Source organism: Acipenser ruthenus, chromosome 22 (assembly GCF_902713425.1).
Source record: "Acipenser ruthenus chromosome 22, fAciRut3.2 maternal haplotype, whole genome shotgun sequence".
Classification (NCBI taxonomy): domain Eukaryota; kingdom Metazoa; phylum Chordata; class Actinopteri; order Acipenseriformes; family Acipenseridae; genus Acipenser; species Acipenser ruthenus.
Window position 1 is genome coordinate 6,356,781 of NC_081210.1, and position 21,568 is coordinate 6,378,348.

General features: G+C 41.6%; 1 protein-coding gene across 11 annotated transcripts in view; it reads left to right on the forward strand.

Moving 5' to 3' along the window:
- The first annotated feature begins 465 nt into the window (after positions 1 to 465).
- Positions 466 to 21,568, forward strand: part of trrap (transformation/transcription domain-associated protein) — a 93,562-nt gene continuing 72,459 nt past the window's right edge. For 3 of the 11 annotated variants that reach the window (XM_058995905.1, XM_058995907.1, XM_058995910.1), the window contains exons 1-28: positions 466 to 548; positions 1,786 to 1,976; positions 2,456 to 2,505; positions 2,991 to 3,104; positions 3,218 to 3,322; positions 4,406 to 4,489; positions 4,811 to 4,867; positions 5,236 to 5,367; positions 5,691 to 5,768; positions 6,235 to 6,323; positions 6,666 to 6,762; positions 6,985 to 7,123; positions 7,501 to 7,579; positions 9,712 to 9,946; positions 10,208 to 10,538; positions 10,671 to 10,768; positions 10,973 to 11,167; positions 11,482 to 11,673; positions 13,129 to 13,294; positions 13,515 to 13,771; positions 14,046 to 14,246; positions 18,170 to 18,321; positions 19,305 to 19,504; positions 19,805 to 20,022; positions 20,196 to 20,393; positions 20,564 to 20,872; positions 21,270 to 21,431; positions 21,525 to 21,568. The exon at positions 21,525 to 21,568 is cut by the window's right edge and continues 53 nt beyond it. In XM_058995905.1, the coding sequence (XP_058851888.1) occupies positions 1,877 to 1,976; positions 2,456 to 2,505; positions 2,991 to 3,104; positions 3,218 to 3,322; positions 4,406 to 4,489; positions 4,811 to 4,867; positions 5,236 to 5,367; positions 5,691 to 5,768; positions 6,235 to 6,323; positions 6,666 to 6,762; positions 6,985 to 7,123; positions 7,501 to 7,579; positions 9,712 to 9,946; positions 10,208 to 10,538; positions 10,671 to 10,768; positions 10,973 to 11,167; positions 11,482 to 11,673; positions 13,129 to 13,294; positions 13,515 to 13,771; positions 14,046 to 14,246; positions 18,170 to 18,321; positions 19,305 to 19,504; positions 19,805 to 20,022; positions 20,196 to 20,393; positions 20,564 to 20,872; positions 21,270 to 21,431; positions 21,525 to 21,568 (4,082 nt within the window). In that variant the 5' untranslated portion in view covers positions 466 to 548; positions 1,786 to 1,876. The remainder of the gene's footprint in view (positions 549 to 1,785; positions 1,977 to 2,455; positions 2,506 to 2,990; positions 3,105 to 3,217; positions 3,323 to 4,405; positions 4,490 to 4,810; positions 4,868 to 5,235; positions 5,368 to 5,690; positions 5,769 to 6,234; positions 6,324 to 6,665; positions 6,763 to 6,984; positions 7,124 to 7,500; positions 7,580 to 9,711; positions 9,947 to 10,207; positions 10,539 to 10,670; positions 10,769 to 10,972; positions 11,168 to 11,481; positions 11,674 to 13,128; positions 13,295 to 13,514; positions 13,772 to 14,045; positions 14,247 to 18,169; positions 18,322 to 19,304; positions 19,505 to 19,804; positions 20,023 to 20,195; positions 20,394 to 20,563; positions 20,873 to 21,269; positions 21,432 to 21,524) is intronic. The other 8 variants (XM_058995912.1, XM_034052604.3, XM_034052606.3 and 5 more) reach the window with 5 other exon arrangements.

A 21,568-nucleotide genomic window follows, 5' to 3' on the forward strand; every position in this document is an offset into this window, starting at 1 on the left:
TGCTTAAAATTAATTATATATATATATATATATATATATATATATATATATATATATATATATATATATATATATATATATATAATTAAATAAAAACAATAACCAACAATGGGAACCGAACTGCTACTGATACAATCCTACGATAGCCTTCAGGAGCGCTTGCAAGCGGCACAAATGTATCATACTGTAATTTATTACATTGTATTTGAATTGTCCCTTTGTGATGACGCAAACTGAATACTAAGCCCATCGAAAACGATGGTCTTAAAGCATCTCATAGAATCATACATATATCATTCCGCCTGAAAAAGTAGACCCTAGCAATGTTTATTTATTCTAAAATGTTCATATGTTTAGCAAAACAAAAACAGCTTAGTATTTCATACGTGTATACACAATCATATATTGTTAGGTAAAATGTGCTTTTAAAGCCTCTCTCAGTAAAAGAGAAAAGGCGGGTTTTTACGCGGAAGTTCATAACATCGGTCTTCTTCTTAGTGCGCTTGCTCAGAACTGAGCGGAGGGCTTTTCCTGTTGGGCTTGCTTTGGTAAGTTCAGTTCTTATCAGTACTTGTTTTTATAATTATACACGCTGCTTTTAATGCATTGTAGATTTATCTGTTAACTAAACAGCTGTCTAACACAGGAAAGCATCTGTAATAGTAAAGACATGCAGATATCAACAGCGATCAGTCGATTACTTATATAAGGAATAATCACGCCTTGGGCCACAGCACAATAGGCTGTAGACGTACTACTTTTGCAACCACCTTTTTCGATTTGCAGTCTGGTTAGTTCAGAATGATGTGTTATTTTTACACGCCCAGGTCGTGGCTGTGATATAGTTTGGTTTTTTGGTGCATCACTGGTCTCTGGATGAAGATTTCAAGTAAATATGAGAATATAGTGACGAGGGAGGGCGGTCTTTGTTCATTCCTGGAGATGCGTGTGCGCATCATTGCGCGCTGCCTGCGTTTGAAATTGTAGCAGGATGTTCAATGCTGAGTATTGCTAAGAAAAGTTGACAAAAATAGTGGTTCTTCATGCTACTCGGATTATCGCGATACTGGTGTCTATGTTTTGTATTCTTGTGATATATATATGTTTTTGTTATGCAATATGCACAAGCTCATGTTTTGCACAGATGCTTATAAATCAGTGATTAGGTAACTTCACAATAGTCTTAATTATTGTATTTTAATTTTAGAATCAAAAACCCGTTTTACCCTTTTGGAATTGGTTTATTTACACATGTTCTTGGTAAACAATGTACAGTAAATATGGCTTTAAGCCAACCATTTACAGTATACAATGCAATATACAATAGTTTACCTTGATCTTGGTGTATTATTTTTTAATCACAAACGAAACATACAGTAAGCTAGCACATCTAAAGATTTGATTTATCTCCATTTTAATCTGCTACAGTCAGTTTTGACTAGTATACCAATATCTGCTTTTTTAAAACTCATCAGACAGTGTTTTTAATGTAATTTCACATTTTAGACTGTTTGCTTGTACAGGTATGGTTTCTCTAAACAATAAAAGCCTCAGCGATGGAAATAATACCTCAGTTGCATAGGTTTGATCCATTCCTGGTTTTACTATGTTTAATCGGACACACCTGGGCTTGTTACCGATACAATACACGGGCTGATCGAGATAGTAGTAAAACCTGGAATGGTTGAAACTATGCATTAGGAGTCTTATTTCCATCCCTGCCTCTTGCTCTGTAACCAGTCATAGTTGCATGTTGTACATATTAAAAGTGTTGCCTTTTTTCAGGTGAAGAGATGGTATGAGATCTTTCTGAACTTGTTCCAGAGAATAACATCGATCCCAGACCTGTAAATACGGTACCCCTCTCAGCTGAACCATGGCCTTCGTGCCCACACCCAGCCCCACAGTTGTGGACCAGACCACACTGATGAAGAAGTACCTGCAGTTTGTGGCAGCGCTCACAGACAACAACACACGTGAGTACAGCAGGGTTCGAGGGAGGCTGACCGTACAGGATTAATGAAGGCATCGGTGGAACTGTCAATAAGACAGTAAACATATTGGCATGTACATGTTCAGAATGACATATAGATGTGAAAGTACATTTCCCCTGGAAATGAAAATGTGTGTGTGTTAGAAACCAACAGGAGTAAAATGATGAGAACATCACGCTTCAGTCTGCGTGCGTGTGGTGTGGTGTGTGCGTGTGTCCGTGCGTGCGGTGTGTGTGTGTCCGTGCATGCGGTGTGGTGTGTGCGTGTGTCCGTGCGTGCGGTGTGGTGTGTGCGTGTGTCCGTTCGTGCGGTGTGGTGTGTGCGTGTGTCCGTGCGTGCGTTTGTCCGTGCGTGTCCGTGCGTGCGTGCGTTTGTCCTTGCGTGTGAACGAACACATTTTGCTTCTCCCTGCAGTAGCATACAGGCTCTGCTAACTGCTCATCTTGTCAATTTCTCTGTAGCTGATGAAACCAAGTTGAAGATGATGCAAGAAGTCAGTGAAAATTTTGAAGTAAGTTTAAAAAAAAAAAAAACACACATATATACATATATTACACACAGATGAACCTGTTTTATATCACGTCGCTTAATATCACGCCCTGTTTATCATGATTTTTCAGAAACCACTTCCCATTCACCATAGCTTCTTTGAGAAATGACCTCTCTTAATATTACGTTTTGTGCAGCCTGTCAAATGCTGCGTGGGCGGGCTTAATGTGGGACAGTTCAGTTACAAAACACCAACGTCACCACATTTTCTTTTCTTTTTTTCTCGCACTTGTAATGTGGTGTCATACGCAAACGTGAAACCTGCTTTATATCATGACCCGCTTTATATCTTGAATTATGCCTGCCCAGCAATCACGATATAATGCAGGTTCATCTTTATATATGAGTGTACTGTACAGTTGAACTGTAGGTCCTTGTTCACACAACTTTTATAATCTTGAAAGACTATGTTGCTAATAGTTTTTTTGTTTGTTTGTTTTTTGTCAGAATGTAACATCTTCGCCACAGTATTCCACCTTTCTGGAACACATCATTCCTCGTTTCCTCACCTTCTTGCAGGATGGAGAGGTTCAGTTTCTGCAGGAAAAACCAGCTCAGGTAGTCTGTGTGGCTTCCCTGCTTTAAATTTGTAATCTCCTACACATTATCAATGCTGCTAGTGTTTTTAAATGTGTTTGGTGCACGGATGCTCACATCATGTGTTTTCTTTGCAGCAACTGAGAAAGCTGGTCCTAGAAATCATTCATCGAATTCCAACTAATGAACATCTCCGACCACACACCAAAAACATTCTGTCTGTGATGTTCCGCTTTTTAGAGGTGAGTTCTACTATAAAATAGTGCCTGAAGTAATAAAACAGTGAAGCATTTTGTTAAACTACCCAATAACTTTAACCCTTTGCGGTCCATTTATTAAATGTGCATCAGGCACGCCAGGTCTAATTTATTTTCACACGCGCAGTTAATTTTAGACGCTCTGTTTAAAAGTATTTTTCACAGTCAAACGGGTTTAAATGGCCCTGCATATCAACAAAGCACTCACTAGGCATCTCCAGCCCCGCCCCACCCTTTCGTTCGCTATAGCTTTCACCTATGTAAGAAATAAATAATAATAATAGTCGATCAATCATCTCCTGATCACTCGTTTTATCACCAAACTCCTCAATAATGCGATCCAAGTCATTATTTTATTACTATAACATCTCAAAAAAGCTCTGCAAATGTCTGTGTTCTCTGTGCGGGGACTCGCTATCAGGCAGCTTGTTTACTTATGACCGCCCCGTTATTTGACACCAGGGCCATGTATGACTAATCATGAGATACGCCTTTTTTTTTTTTTTTTTTTTCCGACTTGTCTCGGCTCCTGTCGTTCCCACTCGGCCATTGAATGGTTTTCTCGACTTTTTCCGGAGAAAAAACAACTAAAACCCGTTTTTTGCGTTTCTATAATGATGTCGGACAGGGTCCGACAATGGACCGGATAGGAATAATTGCAATGTCGGACCAGGTCCGACAATGGACCGCAAAGGGTTAAACACAATCAGAAAATCTTTTTTTTATTTTTTATTTTAAGCTATCTGAAACTATAACAAACTGAGAGAAAACCAAGCAAACATTTTGGCTCACACCTTGATTTGCCAGGTTAATAAACTGCAGCATCAAGTTGTCAGAGATGACATTTGAGTGCTGAATGACAACTCCTTTGATTCCTTAAATGTGATAGTCCTAATAAAAGAATGGTGGCATCATTACCGTACAGCATCTTAAGCAATTGTGAGGTGTAAAATGAATGCAGTACACCAGCACTGAAGTTTTAGCTTGCAACCTTGCTGTGTGACTTGCTTCTAATGCTGTGAATGATCTGGATAGGAGAGTAACAACAGACTCCTTCTTTCCTTGCAGATCGAGAGTGAGGAGAATGTTCTTATCTGCCTGAGGGTCATCATTGAACTGCACAAACAGTTCAGGCCACAGATCACACAGGAGGTAGGCAACAACCAGGATCGATCTGTTCTCTACACCAAGATTAAGCCTCGGTTTCCTGGAGATACTGGTGTACATGCACCAGTTGCAGGAAAGACAAACCAGTTCTAACTTGGCAAGATAAAAACAATACTGTTTAAGAGACTATTTTGTCTGTAGTGATGGTGGAATGAGTATCGGGTACTGTAATTTAATATAACCTTGGACAAAACCTATCAAGTGGGTAATTGGATATATGATTCATATAATGGAGCTTTATAATGTACTATTCTTACCTGTACAAACCATGATATAAACTAGTTGATGTCATGATTGCTTTCACAGATTCATCACTTTTTAGACTTTGTGAAGCAGATCTACAAGGAGTTGCCCAAAGTGGTGGTAAGTTATGAAATAACAATGAAAGTGAACTTTTCTATAAATTTAAAATAAAACTAAAAAAAACTAAAAAAAAAATTGCATTGGTCATCCGAAGCAAGATGATGAAAATAAGAAGCTTTAGCCCCAGAGTGTGTGTGAGTGAGTGTGTGCTTGTGAGGGTGTGAGAGAGAGTGTGTGCATGAACACACCTCTGTAATTTGGGCAGTGAAAGTAAAACTGATAAGATCTGATTGCTTTTGGTATGCCTGCAGATGCAATAAGAAGATCCAAGTTAAGGTGGAACTAGATTTTAGAGATCAGAACTCTGTATGCAAGTTGAAGGATTCCTGTTTTTGCGTTACATGTATAGTTTGTATGTTTATGTGCAGACCCGGTACTTTGAGAACCCGCAGGTTGTCCCTGACAACACGGTGCCGTCACCGGAGATGGTGGGCATGATCACGTCCGTCGTGGTGAAGACGAATCCTGAGCGGGAGGACAGCGAGACCCGCACGGTGAGTGTACGTTTCAGCCACAGTGCCTTTTTACACCACGCTTATCCCCCTTCTTGCCCACCTTTACTGCCCCTCGCTCGCATAGGAAGCTCTGGCTTGTTTTGGTGACTTGCCCAATATAGTTTCTCAAGCCTATCTGCTAGCAAAGCATCTATAAAGATATCAGTTGCTTAAAATAATTTTCTACTCCTCACATCCTCTTAAAACCTGCCCACATTGAAAAAATGTCCTCTCTTTAAAAAATGTATAAACTTTTTAAATGCTAATTGCAACTTGTATTGAAGATGCTTGGTATTTAGAATATTTCTTTCTTTCTTTGTTTCTTGTAGCACACAATCATTCCCAGAGGTTCCCTCTCACTGAAGGTTCTGGCTGAGCTGCCCATCATCGTGGTGCTTATGTACCAGGTGGGTCTTTGTGTTTATTCACAGTCAGGTTTATGATGATTGTTTAAGCTGTGTTAATATGGTATATACCAGTCACAACTGCCTTTTCATAGCCATATAAAGATGGTTTTAAAGTAAAATAAAAAAGTGTTGTAAAAGAGAAGCAAAATGATGAGAACAACACACTTTAGACCCCGATTGTGTTTGAGTGAGAGTGAGCGCGTGCGTGTGTGCGTGTGTGTGTGAGTGAGTGTGAGTGTATGAGTCTGAACCTGAACAAACACAGTTTGGGGCGGTGAAAGTAAAACTGATAAGATCTGATTGCTTCTGTTGTAACTGTAGCCATGAGAAGGTTTCAATTAAGATAAATTCTTTTTCTGCACAGATACACTCACTGTGTTAGTCTAATCTCTCTCTCTCCCTCTCTCTCTCTCTCTCTCTCTCTCTCTCTCTCTCTCTCTCTCTCTCTCTCTCTCTCTCTCTCTAGCTGTACAAACTTAACATTCACAACGTGGTTGCAGAGTTCGTGCCTTTGATCATGAACACCATCATGCTTCAAGTATCTCCTCAGGCAAGGTAAGGACTTACCACAAGGGGGTACTGTAGTCTGCTGCTATTACAGCTGTGAAATCATTTGTTTTGTACTGTGACTAAATATTACAAATATATCTTTAATCTTATAATATAAATGTATTCAGGTATTCTTACTAAACTGTGGCCTGGTAGAATATATACGGATTAGTGCTAATGGTATGTTCACAAGCAGATTTAACTTTTCTACCTTTTTTTTAAGTTAATTTGTTTTCCTTTTGTCTAATTGTAACTATTCTATATATATATATATATATATATATATATATATATATATATATATATATATATATATATATATATATATATTATAACGTTTTTTTTTAGGCAACATAAGCTGTACAACAAAGAACTCTATGCAGACTTCATTGCAGCTCAGATCAAAACCCTTTCCTTCTTGGCTTATATTATCAGAATATATCAGGTAAGAGCACATACTGTAGGCACACATAGTGTAACATAGTGTTGATTGTGGTACTATTCATCTTGCATCTTGATGTGAATGTGTGGGTGATCAGTTACATATTAAAGTAGTTGTTGGTTAAGAACAGAAAAATGGACAATGCTTTTGTGTTTATCTATTCTGTAGTTTTTGGTGTTCAAGAATGCATTAGATGTTCTGAAACCTCCTTTTGCTTGAATCCAGGACTTGGTGGCCAAGTACTCCCAGCAGATGGTGAAGGGGATGCTGCAGCTGCTGTCAAACTGCCCCTCGGAGACGGCACACCTGCGCAAGGAGCTCCTGATCGCAGCCAAGCACATCCTCACCACTGACCTGCGCAGCCGTATGTATTCCACCCCCAAACAGGGACGAAGGGTCTCAACTGGAAAGAATCCATTCCTCTGTGTATTTGAATGCTGAGTGAGGACTGTTCACTTTGAAAATAGTGTTTGAGCTTGACTTATTTTTTCCAGTAGTGTGTTTTTTTTTTTTTTTTTGCCTGTTCTGATTCACTTGTTTTGGATTGATAATGCAGACAAAACGTTGTGTGAAATGCCACCTTCCCGTGCAGCACCTGATCAAAGAGATTTTGGTGACCATTAGCCCTTCACAAACACGAACTAAAAAATGAAGAGAGGTGCTTATCTTTCTTCGTAATTGGAGTCTGTACTCGGGAGTTTAACAGCTGTAAACACGTAACAGTGACAATTTGTATTACAGAATTCATTCCATGCATGGATAAGCTGTTTGATGAGTCCATACTAATTGGCTCTGGCTACACGGCTCGTGAGACACTGAGGTAAGGTGTTGAAACCTTGTTTGTTGTTTCAAATGTAAAGATGGTGAAAGCAGAAACTTTCTTTTTCTCGCACAATTGAACTTGGTTTTCAAACCTTCAATGGAGTAGCAAGTGTGCGGTTAATTCAGGTTTCACTTAGAAGCCAAGTCAAGTAGAATTATATTTAGGCTAATTTATTCTCGGGTGTAATTTCTTTAGCATTTTGTTTGTTAGTTGATGGCAAGTCTTTCATTGGAGGGAGGCTTCTCATCACAGTACTTGTCAGGGCTTCGTGTCTGAAAGCTTGTACAGAAACTCTCAGTTCATTACCTGCTCCCTGGGTAGATGCCTCCCATCTCCAGCTCTGTCAACCTGACACCTTTCCTGAGGGAAGAATTCATCAGTTTTCATTTTAATTGAATCAGTCCTCCAATGCAGATCATATTACCGAGAATGAAAGACCCTGTTCAGAATTCATTTGAAACAGCTCTGCCGCACACATGACAGCACACCACGGGCTGGCATGCTGCTGGTTGTTCATTTAGTTAACCCTTAGTGTCTTGTTGGCTGATGCATTATGTCAGCTTGTTTATTCCTTTATGCTGAGAAAACCGAGAGCTGCTGTTTCACCACCGGTATGTAAATGAATGTCGAATGAAAGGCCAGAACCGTGAATTATAGGTGTAATACATTCAAATACAAAACGTCTGTTTCTTCCAAGTATGAAAATAGTGTTTCATAGTTGCTGTAATTCGTGCAAGACTCTTGGAATTCAGTCTTCTCTAAATTTAGCAGTACATGTATATTTATACAGTTCAATTTGCACCGCCTCATAACAGCAGTATAACATAACTTGCCTTGAGTTACCACAAGTTTACCGCAGTACCAGGGAAACTGTATATGTATACGTAGATATACATTTATATGTATATGTGTGTGAAGCTGCAGTTTGGGGGAGGCATAACCACAGGGTTTTCAAAATAAGCCGGCAACCGGCGCGACCCACTGTCTAAAACTATATTTGCGCCGGGTACTTGTTAAAAAATATTAAGATCATTTTAGGGTATTATTGTAATATAAGGTGATTTATATAGTACATAGTAGCTATACAAAAAAACCCACCTTATTTTTGTTGAGATACTGTATTGGGGGTTCATGTCAAGTGTAGACTGTACTCCTTTAAGAAAGCTATGATGGGATATCAGCTGAGCCCTTGTCAGCTGACGGCAGAACGCGAATGGGAGAAGGTCTGAGGAGGAGGAAGAGAAGTTTGGGAGACAAACTGCAGCGCAAAGGAATATATCCACTGGAAAGTGTCCTGAGGGCATCAGATGAACCCACCTTTCACTTCCAGAGCTCGGCAACTCTACGAAATCAACACACCCTGCCCTAAAACCTAACCCTAAACCTAACCACTAAGAATCATCTGATTCCCTCAGGACACTTTCTAGTGGATATTCCTTTGTGCTGTGCGACAGACTTTAAAAATAAGTCTGGATCAGACTCCAATACTTGGTACCAATAGGCACTGTAACATTTGTTCAAGTTTATCTTTTATTATGAAAGGTTATTTTATTGAGGTCCATTTTTAAATATTTGGTGCATTATACACACACAAAAAACATAAGTGCATTATTTTTACTTTAAGTATATTAAAAACATCTTGAGACGTGATAGGTGCAGTCGTCATGTACCTTAAATTAAGAAACACCATTGTATACGTTTTCAATGTGTTATTTTACGGAAAACTGAAAACCCTAAACCATGGACTCTTTCTGGTATTCCTTTTTAATACTTTTAAATGTGTGTATTGTTTCAGTTTTTAAATGTTATTCCATTTTGCTTACAATAGGCATATTTCAATGAGAGCAGAGGCACTGTGTCTTTCAGTGTTACAGAAGCTGGTATATTGAAACAAAACTTATCCTTCAAACTGTGTTGCAGGAAGGTCATGAGCGGTGCCCTAGCAATAATGTTTAATTGCATTCCGATAACATTATGCTTGAAATGCTTCCCATTTACAGCAGTGAAAACCAGGAAATTTGAATACAGCAAAATCACAGGCAATTATTCCAGGCTTATCCAGATCTGTGTCTTGTACAATGTGTTTAAACTTCCGTACCAAACTGTGTGTGTGTTTGTTCTCTTGGCAGACCCCTGGCCTACAGCACCCTGGCTGACCTGGTGCACCACGTGCGTCAGAACTTGCCCCTGAACGACCTCTCCCTGGCAGTGCAGCTCTTTGCCAAGAACATCGATGACGAGTCCCTGCCCAGCAGCATCCAGACCATGTCCTGCAAGCTGCTGCTCAACCTGGTGGACTGCATCCGCTCCAAGAGTGAGCAGGAGAACGGCAACGGCCGGGACATCCTCATGAGGATGCTGGAGGTACTGTAGGGCACAAGCGCTAGGGCCCAGATGGCTTTCTTTGTGTTGGAAGAGCAGATATCTAAAGACTAGCATAGAACAGCAGTATCCAATTATTCCAGGTTTTGGTAAAGGACTTTAGTTGAGATTAGTTAATATTAATTCCCCTCCAATGTTTTCTAAATATTAGTGCCTGTCACCATCTATGACCAAATGTGGTAATTGCTATAATGTATGTTAGTTCAAGAAAAGTCTACCCATTGCCTCTTTTTACTGTTTCAGGTGTTTGTGCTCAAGTTTCACACCATTGCACGTTACCAGCTGGTCACCATCTTTAAGAAGTGCAAGCCGCAGTCCGAGTTGGGTGTGGTGGATGCTGCAGCCCTGCCTGGGGTACCTCCCACCCCCACTGCTCCTGCCCCTCTGCCTTTGCCCCCACCTGCACCCCCCACACCAGTCACCCCAGCTCCCCCCACCTCCTCCTTCGACAAGCAGGGGGACAAGGAGGACAAGCAGACCTTCCAGGTGTCAGACTGCCGTAGCCTAGTCAAGACCCTGGTGTGCGGAGTCAAGACCATCACATGGGGCATCACCTCCTGCAAAGCCCCTGGAGGTAATGCTCTCTTTGCTTTATTTGAGGGATACTCGGGATGTGCAACCCCCCCCCAGAATGTTGTGTTTTAAATCATTCAGCCATTAAGGAAATCATTTTGACTTCTTTTTTTTTAAATCTTTTTTTTATCAGAAGCTCAGTTTATCCCTAACAAACAGCTGCAGCCTAAAGAAACTCAGATCTACATCAAGCTTGTCAAATACGCCATGCAGGCTTTGGATATTTATCAGGTAGGTGGTGACCACCTTATTCAATTTAAAAAAACAAAAAACATAAGAGTAACAACCTTATTCAGTGCTTGTGTGGCAGTGCCTTGCATAGGGCAGTTTTCTTTTATTTAACAATATTTAATTTGTGTGCATGCCAGGGTGGTTGTAAGATATGAAAAAAAGGACCTGATATCTCTTAAATATATATATATATATTTTTTTCAGGTGCAGATTGCTGGGAACGGGCAGACCTACATCCGCGTAGCAAACTGCCAGACGGTGCGGATGAAGGAGGAGAAGGAGGTCCTGGAGCACTTCGCTGGGGTCTTCACCATGATGAACCCCCTCACCTTCAAGGAGATCTTCCAGACTACTGTGCCCTACATGGTTGACAGGATCTCCAAGAACTATGCACTACAGGTGGCGATATGTTCTATTTGTTCTTGATTTTATGTGTGTTCTTCATATGCTAATAACAAAACTGAAGTGGCTGATTCCTATGTTTATAATTAACTATGGCACCGTTAACTTTAACCGAACAAAGCTGTCAAAATGAAATGATGTACAATTTTGTTAAGACAAAACTTGAATGAGATATGGGAAGCATGTACTGCAGCACCGGTTATCAATCTCGTAAGGTGGACTATACAGAGCTATACCGCACACTTCGATAAATATTCTGATCTTTAATGTGTGTACTGATATCCCTTCTTCTTGTCTTGCCCCTTCTCCAGATTGTTGCAAACTCATTCCTGGCGAACCCGTCCACCTCTGCTCTGTTTGCCACGATCCTGGTGGAGTACCTGCTGGAGAGGCTGCCTGAGATGGGCTCCAACGTGGAACTCTCCAACCTCTACCTCAAGCTCTTCAAGCTGGTCTTCGGCTCCGTCTCCCTCTTCGCTGCAGAGAATGAGCAAATGCTCAAGGTGAGGGCAGCCACGAATCTGGACTGACCTTTTAAAAATCAGTGGTACACAACCTGGACCTAAAAAAAATAGTTTCAGATCACATACAGCCTCCCTCCTCATGCATGTAGCTATACCATCTGTCATGTTATGCCATAGTGTAAGTGCCATTCTGATTGTATGTCTGTGATTTATCCATGCAGAATACAAGTTTTGACTGTATTTTGTAAGACCGTTTGATCAGGTGTCTTTAAATTGCACAGGTTCATAGGTCTGCCTGCACTGCACTGTTATGACAAGTCTCATTTCTGCAGCCAAGTTGGAGTCCTAGCGAGTCACTGAATGAATTTAAATACGTTCTGTTAAGTCTGTGACAGCAGTCGCATTTGTCCTCTGGATTGATGATTTAACTTAAGTTTTATTAAGCGAAGATCACTTTAAAATAGTATTTATTAAAAGCACATCTTTTCATTTTTCTCAGTAGCTTATTGTTCGGGTTGTATCTCCTAATAATGTGTTGATGTAGAGACTTCTTTTATCTGTTGCACTGTGTTGGTGTTTTTTCCTCTGAACTGATGGGCTGCCCTTAGGAATGCAGATTTTAATTGTGTGATGAAATGCCTGCTTTACTTGCTGCAAGCTACAGAGCTGTGATGATCAATTGGGAAAAACAGGTTTTCAAATGAAGCATGCTCTTGCCTAGACATTTGTTTATCGTTTTATAAATAAGTCTTCAATTTATTATTTATGAAGCTCTGTCTGTTTTTCATGACTCCAGATTGTATTTGTTAGGGGGAGGGCAGGGCGCACACTTGCTGCTGTTTATTATTTGGTTGCCTACCTCATACCACAATATGCATAAAATGGAAAACAAATTGATGCAGGTTATTTTACATGTGGCTTTTTGAAGATGAAGCCCTGAAATGAAGCTCTGGTTTTCCAAAAAGGCAACAAGGGCAATATATAATGTAAAAAAAATCAGGAAATTCACTGTGGATTGTGACTTCCTAGGACAAGGTGTATATTAAGCTGACTGCAAACGTGTTGCTGGTAGAAGCTGTGCTGTGCCTCCCTTTTTTCTCAAGCATACTCTTCATGAATATGACTCGCATCATTTTAAACAGTCAATCTTGTGATAGTTAAGAAAGTGAAACTGCATGGCTGGAAAATCCCATTGCATAGCAGTTTCCTTCTTTCCTGGTTTTACCACAAGTTAATAAGACACCTGAGGTTGTTACCTATACACTGGGGCTAATTATAATATAAAAACACATTTTTGTTTGAGTTTGACGATTTAAAATGAAAACTAAAGGTTGACTTTATTTGGAATACCAGGAATCTTCTGCATCGTAAACCAAACCGTGAATCTGTTAATATGATATGTAACCTCTATGTGACTGTTTGTAGAGTTCGTCTTGGTTTTTAGTGTTCTTGGCAGTCATTGTTTAGGCTGATTTGCGTTCTCCTTGATTCCAGCCTCATTTGCACAAGATTGTGAACAGCTCGATGGAGCTGGCCCAGTCTGCCAAGGAGCCCTACAACTACTTCCTGCTGCTCAGGGCTCTCTTCAGGTCCATTGGAGGCGGGAGCCATGACCTGCTGTACCAGGAATTCCTGCCCCTTCTGCCAAACTTGCTGCAAGGTAGGCTGAAAAAAGCTTTTAACCCACAAAACAACATAAGTTATGTACAGCAATGGCAACATGTTTTGCATCGCCCTATAGAATTAACTAACTTGGCTTAATAAAGTCAAATGAAACCTGCAGACAATGTCTTGTCAAATGTCTGTGCTATGATTGACTATACAGAGACCTTCAGCCAGTGGGAATGTAACCCGGTGTCTCTGTCCTTGTGCATCCGCAGGCCTGAACATGCTGCAGAGTGGCCTGCACAAGCAGCACATGAAGGACCTGTTTGTGGAGCTGTGCCTGACGGTCCCAGTTCGCCTCAGCTCCCTGCTGCCCTACCTACCCATGCTGATGGACCCACTGGTGTCGGCCCTCAACGGCTCTCAGACGCTGGTGAGCCAGGGCCTTCGCACCCTGGAGCTGTGCGTGGACAACCTGCAGCCGGACTTCCTCTACGACCACATCCAGCCCGTCCGTGCCGAGCTCATGCAGGTATGCTGTGGCCCGGGCTCCCTGCTGTTTTTTTTCAGGGCCACTAGAGGGCTCTCACGCACACACAGCTCATTTAATGTTTAGAATTCTGGCTATATTTCTTTCTATACAAGCAAACTCTATGATTTAATTTGTTAAGTGTGTTCTTCTGTTGTAATGATTCAAGTTGTCAGGACCCATACATATATCGCCTCCTGTCCCTGACATAAGTCATTTTAAAAGCCCTGTAGAATACCTCTTGGTATTTATTCAGGCTCTTGTTTTCTCTCACCAGGCCCTGTGGCGCACTCTCCGGAACCCGGCAGACACCATCTCCCATGTGGCGTACCGCGTGCTGGGCAAGTTCGGCGGCAGCAACCGCAAGATGCTGAAGGAGTCTCAAAAGCTACAGTTCGTGGTGACAGAGGTGCCGGGCCCCAGCATAACCACTGAGTTCTCAGACTGCAAGGCCTCCATTCAGCTCCCCATGGAGAAGGTAAGCCTGAATGGAACCTGCCGCCTTACCTTCAGTGAGACACTGGAATATGCTGCCATGAATGAGCCAGCAAATCTGATAAACACAATTGTATTCCAGTATTAAACAACTAGGCACAAGATTCTGGAACCAGGCATGCTTGTAGTTATCTTTCAAATAAACATTGAATACAGGATTGTAAGCAGAAATGGTTCAAAGAGGATACTAAATGGCTATGACTATAGGAAATAAACTGTTTGCATGGTGTATTTGTTTATTCATGTATTCTCCTTTAGGGTTTATAGATCCTAAATAACGGGCCACTCTGTCTGTGTTGCCGTAGGGGTAAGGTTTATGTAGTAAATGGTTTTGCCAGGCTGGATTGAGAGTTACAACATAAGAATCCATCTCTCATTTCGTGGCTGTGATGAGAAAAGTTTCACTTCAGTGGGCTGTGGAAAAGCCATTGTTCTTCTCATTGAGCACTTGATAGGCTGGTGTAAAAGCTGATGAGAGGGCTGCCAGTTGATCCAGCTAATGCAGGGGCTAAATTTTATTTTATTTTTTTTCACGAAAAATCAGCCAGCACTCGATAGCTAGGGCTCTTCAAAGGTCACTTTATCTACATAATTTAATATTAACTGTCTAACGTGTGAGTGATTGGATTTCTGCTCGTAGCAAGTCAACCGATGACTTTTCTTATTTCATGCCCTCCTAAATGAATTTTGACAAACACTGCAGAAGGCTGAAAACCTACTGCTCTCATTATCAAATAAAAAAAGAAGAAAAAGAAAGAACCTTAAAATATGAGTGTAGCCTATTTTTACAGGTACTCCTTGAAGGACAACCCTTAATTCTGTACTAATCAGAGTAAAAACTAAACTGTGTGAAAGGAAAACGGTAATAATGTCACAAAACTACTGCCAGGGTAGTAGATTGAGGGTAACCTGGCTTTTTAAATGAAAAATGCCAAGCCTTCTAAACAGATGTAACGAGATCCACCTGTTGAAGATTTTCCCTCGAGTGGCTCACTTGGTAAAAGCACGGCCGTGTGGTGTGCAAGGTAAGTCGTACAGTTGGGAGTGCAGGTTTGTGTCCTGGCTGTGCAAAGTTGACAGTCTTCGCTGGGGGTTCCAGAGGGAGGTCGCATTGGCTCTGGTGCTCCTGTGGTTTAGAGAGGCAAAGCCGGCAGGGACTGCTTCTATTCATCGCGCTACAATGGACCCTGCTGTCCAGGCGCCCCATGAGCGCATAGTGGTCACCTGCGGGGCTGGCCTTTGTCCTCCAGAAGTCGGTAGCTCGCCGACATCCACTCAAGTTCCTAGGTCTAAAAGAGGAAACAGGCTTGGTCGTGGTTTTCGGAGGACGACCATTGAACCTAGAGTTCTCCTGAGCTGTGTGGGGAATTGCTGCGGTTAGGGGAAAACGTAATTGAGCATTCTTAATTGGGGCAGCACTGCATTAAAGCACAGTGTTTTAGTTGTTTCAAGTTTTTCTTGTTGCAGATATTCTCAGCTCTGTAATTAAACTACAGAGGAGCTACATCAATGTAGCTCTGTGAATAAGTCCCCATAAGTCTTGTATCTCAAAACCTGCAGTTTGTAGCCTCTCTAAGTTTTCAATTTAAATTGAACCACAAAACAAAGCTTCAGTTCTCCTCTTAAAACACTCGTCAAAGAAAAGCATCTCTGAAAGTCCTCTGCAGGTAATTAAATAGTTCATCAAGCTATAAGCTGTGCTCGTCTTCCAGCCTTAATCAATCTTTAGAGAGATGGATGGAACTATTTACACTCACTAATAGGTCTTCCTGCCGCTCGCAGTTGACGGGAAAACATAAACTGTCATCTTCGTAATTGCGTTCGCCCCGAAAGATGGATGCTGTCTCAGTTTCCCTGCGGCGGTTAATTTCATTTGCAAGAGCAGCTCTGAGCTACAGGCTACAGCTGCGTATAATGAGCTGAATCAGTGTTTGTCTGTTTGTATTAACTAAAGTTCTGGAAATTCCATTTTCACTGAATAATGCATAGCGGCTCTGTATTTGAAGTCTTGTTCAACTCCGCCCTTCCACTGGATTGACATTTTGCTAGACAGTGGTGGCAGTTTTCTCCTTCTGGCTTCAGGAATTGTAGTTTCCAAAAATCATTGGCATATTTCCTTGAGCATGTGAGAAAAGAAATACAAGGAGGACCTGCAAAGAAATGGGGGGAAAAGTTGTGCCTTTTGAAAGAAGAAATATACCTGAAAAGAAAAGCACACTGGGAATGGGTACCTAATAAAGGGCAGGGAATAGGGACTGCTGTATTTAAAACGCATGTGAAAAATTATTGTGAGTGGATAGAAAATAATACTAAAGCTGCTGGAGGAAATTGTGTTAAATGAGCCAGAATTCCAGATAGACTGCTTTTCATGTTCATCCTCTAATATTTTAAGACTGTATAATCCATTTGATTTTCTTTTCCTGAAGCACCTGCCACAGTCTCAATCTGCTAATATAATTCAAAACTCTAAATTATTACAGCTCTACCTGCAATTTATTACTGAAGCATATTGAGGCTGGTACTTAATTTCCCTCTAAAGTATTTGTGCTTTGTCTCTTGCATCTTATTACTTGTTGAAGCACTGCTTCCAAACATATATATTCTTATTAAGCTTGCTCTACTAGTTAGAGATCATTGTGTGCTGTGACAGTTTAGCTCCCTAATTTGAAGTGGTATTGTAATACTGGAGCTTTCCCAAGCTGTAGCCTAGTTGGGGTTAACGGCTGTATGCTTTTTATATAAAAGTCATTAACAATGCATGGACTGATTTTAATTGCTTTGTACTTTACATGCACTACATTTGTGTCATTGCATCTAATTTCATCAGTACCACTTTTAATCATTCTGAATTATTCTAAACACATGTTTTTGATTGCAAGTTCAAGTTTCAGGGTGTTATATAGTTATAATAGCCTCTGTTACACATTTTGCTTTCTTTTAGATTTGTCACAATGGTCTAATCATTCTTTAGATTCTTTTAGGTTTTTTTTTTTTTTGTTCAGTTTTCAAATAGCTTTTTGGTAACATCTCTGAAAGAAATGGTGTTCTTTTCATCTGATGTCTTTTTAATTCCCAGCACATTTTCAGTTGATTACAGGGTTGCAAATAAGAACCTTGCATTGCAGTTTGAACCATTTAAGTTTTTACTTTTCAGTACAAAATTGTAAGGAAAATCCATTTGATGTCTTCAAATGAGTGCGCACAATACCAATTGCTATGTTAGTAAGTTTACATTTTATTGATTCCAATATTCCAGTTACATACACCTATAGCTCAGACCTTATCGTTAGACACAACACCTAGTTATAAACAAAAATAGTGACCAGTTACTTAATGTTCTGGGAGAAATCTCAGGTAACGGCGATTGGTCTGTCGTCAGAAGAGGATTCAGGTAGCATCTTGCCTAACTGCGTGAGTGTAAAGCTGAACTATGTGAACTCTGCTTACACTGTTTTCTTAACACTATCAATTTCTTGTTGTGAGTTAGTGTTGTTCCAGACACACAACATCCATCCCTTCTACACAAGGTCAAATATACCCCACTTTATCAATTCTTTATTCCTCTGTATCATGAGTTGGCCGACATCCCACCACGACTGCTTACCTTAGAGCGGTGATTGAGCACAGTGTTCTCAAGCGTGCTCACAATATTTGTTTAGCCTTTGTTCGTACAGAATGAGAAGGAAGTGTGCACTCCATTCATAGATTGCCTTTTATAAGTTGGTGTATCACACAATTCGATTTACTCACGTATGTAACGCTCCTGCTTTTTGAGCAAATCTCCCCTACTTTTCTTTCTCAAAGTTGGCAAAAGTGATGGCAAGACAAGTCTATGACACATCTGCTTGTGTATTGTAAATGGTTAGTTAATACAGTGGTGCCTGGGTTTCTGCGTCTGTATTGCAGGCTATTGAAACCGCTCTGGACTGTCTGAAGAGTGCCAACACAGAGCCGTATTACCGCAGACAGGCCTGGGAGGTCATCAAGTGCTTCCTGGTGGCCATGATGAGCCTGGATGACAACAAGCATGCCCTCTACCAGCTGCTGGCTCACCCCAAGTAAGAAAAAACACATTGCTGTGTGGATGTGTGTTTGTATGGGCAAGTTCAACCACCTATACTAATATTCTCAGTATGTCTGACTTTCCTGTATGTAAGATCTATAATCGCTCCCTGTTTCGCTCATGTGTTCCAGTTGATTTGAACTGTCTGGAGTGAAGTAGTTACTCAGAAGCACTTACAGTAACTGGGGGAGGGTTGCATTATGATCATTGATCCCTTGTTTTGGGGCTAATTGACTTTCCTCTGCTTAGCCTGAAAGTGTGTCATTGCAGCGGTGCACAAACAAGTGTATCAGTTATGGTTTGTAAAGAGTGGATTTTGCTGTCGGACAGTTTGATTTATAAGGTCCCTTTGTTGTTTCTTGCTGGCTGGTCTTTTCGGGAAAGGCTTTTCAATCCAAACACTTGAAAAATCGCAAATGCCAGGCTGTAATTGAGCTGTATTCAAGTGCCAGTGCGCATATTGTTTGGAACATATCTGGCCCTCCTTTTGAACTGCCGGCTCCAAAATACTGATGATAAAATTTAATAATCCATCACGATCACAGGTCAGCAGCTGAGCTGACAATATGAAATATAAACAAAATATAAATAAAAATAAAGGACTTGACATGACTCCATTATTCAGCCGCCGACATCAATACCAGCTCCTTCTAAATTACAAATGCAGTCTTTGATTGCTACGCTTGGCTTGTCATCGCTGGCCAGCCTCTGTGCACTAAAGAGTTTAATGGCTTGCATATAGAATATCTTCAACTTGGAACTTCTCTATTCAACTGTACAATATTCAAACTTTAGCCTTATTAGTGGTATTTCCAGAGCTTTAGAAGGTATAACTAGGGTGAATGTGATACTGCTTTCTGCTTCTTGTCTTTGTGCCTACTCATAAATAATGATGATGATATCAAAGGTAACTTGTAACGCACGAAGAGGAGCTGTTTAAGCCTCACCGTTCAGTGTCTTTGTACATCTGTATTGCAGTTTCACAGAGAAGTGGATCCCCAGTGTTATCATTTCACATCGGTATAAAGCCCAGGACACACCTGCCCGCAAGACGTTCGAGCAGGCCTTGACGGGAGCCTTTATGTCGGCCGTCATTAAAGACCTGCGGCCCAGCGCCCTGCCCTTCGTGGCCAGCCTCATCCGCCACTACACTATGGTGGCTGTAGCTCAGCAGTGTGGTAAGCCCCGCTCTCATAGTTCAGATGTGAACTAGACTGACTTTCGACTGAAATCCACGTCCTGCTTACCTAATGGTTAACAAATCGACAGTGTATTTGTTTTACATGAAGATTAATTAGCATTTTGCCGGTTCTCAGTATCACAGCTGTGCTGGAACTTAATATTTTATTTTACAGTTATATTTTGATAGTTCTGCTAGTTAATCAGGGAAACTCATAGATGCCAAGGCCGGAAAGTGATGAAAAAGGAGATTTTTGTGCCAAGGGAGAGGGAGGATTGTAAACTCTTTGTTCCTCCAGGCCCCTTCCTGCTGCAGTGCTACCAGCTCGGCAGCCAGCCCAGCACAGCCATGTTCCACAGCGAGGAGAACGGCTCCAAGGGCATGGACCCCCTGGTCCTTATTGATGCCATCGCCATCTGCATGGCATACGAGGAGAAGGAGCTGTGCAAGATTGGAGAGGTGGCGCTGGCAGTCATCTTTGACGTGGCCAGCATCATCCTGGGCTCCAAGGAGAGGGTGAGACATCCAGATATGTGGGCGCGGGAGTTGTTATGAACAGGGGTTCAAATATCCAATTTTTGCCACTGTAGAGTTTATAGGTACTTCACAAAGTCATCTAATTGGGAATAATTAAATTCACAAAAGAGAAATGACAGCTGTTTCTGTGTTGTGTTTCTCCCCCCCTGCAGGCCTGCCAGTTGCCTCTGTTCTCCTACATCGTGGAGCGTCTGTGTGCCTGTTGTTATGAGCAGGCCTGGTATGCCAAGCTGGGTGGCGTGGTGTCCATCAAGTTTCTGATGGAGCGGCTGCCCCTGATCTGGGTCCTCCAGAACCAGCAGACCTTCCTCAAGGCGTTGCTGTTTGTCATGATGGACCTCACAGGAGAGGTAACAGCATTTCTACGTGATTTCAAGTTTACCCATATTCTTTATTTTTTTGCTGTTAAAATGTTCCTGAAAAAGCTTTATCGGTAAGTGGGTCTCTATTTGTATCCAGTAAAACTAAACAGCATGTTCAGTTGGCTTTATAACCTTTTGACCCAAAGGTCTTATCTCAGCCACTTAGTCCTTCAGGTCTCCCCTTTGCTGAGCTGTGCTCCCTGCAGGTGTCGAACGGGGCGGTGGCCATGGCGAAGACCACTCTGGAGCAGCTCCTGGTGCGCTGTGCTACGCCGCTTAAGGACGAGGAGAAAACGGAGGAGCTGCTGGCCGCGCAGGAGAAGTCTTTCCACCATGTCACCCACGACCTCGTGCGTGAGGTCACCTCTCCCAACTCCACTGTCCGCAAGCAGGCCATGCACTCCCTGCAGGTCCTCGCGCAGGTCACGAGCAAGAGCGTCACGGTCATCATGGAGCCCCACAAAGAGGTACCAGATCCTGTAACCCACTGCGAGAAATCCCATCCGTGCCAGGAACAAGAGCCACACCAGTTCTGCTGTTAATCATAGGGCTGAAACTGCGGTATCAGATTGGAACAGTCGTTTTGGAAATGCCTTAGTGTGTTCATAGACATGTTAACACAAATTACTTTATATGGTAACAGTATAGATAAAGATTTAATATGAACTAAAAGTGAGTTTATACAGCTGATTTTTATAAGAGAATGAATATGGATAACTAGAAAAATGTTATTAATAATCATGATTTGTTTTTTTCATTGAACCCCCTATATGTTTAGAAGCTCAAAGAAATTCTATGTGCTTGTTCCAGAAATGTTGCCTCATCCTTGCTAATGGCCTTGCTGTTTTTCTCCCCACCCCGCAGGTGTTGCAGGACATGGTTCCCCCAAAGAAGCACCTTCTCCGTCACCAGCCAGCCAACGCCCAGATCGGGCTGATGGAGGGCAACACCTTCTGCACAACGCTACAGCCCCGGCTCTTCACCATGGACCTCAACGTGGTGGAACACAAGGTCTTTTACACTGAGGTGAGCTGCTAATCACAGATGGGTTTAGAGGCTAGCTTGTGTCTTGATGTGTGGGTAAGTTCACTTTGTATTTTATTTGTTTAACTCTTTCAGCTACTGAACCTGTGTGAAGCGGAGGATACTGCTCTGGTGAAGTT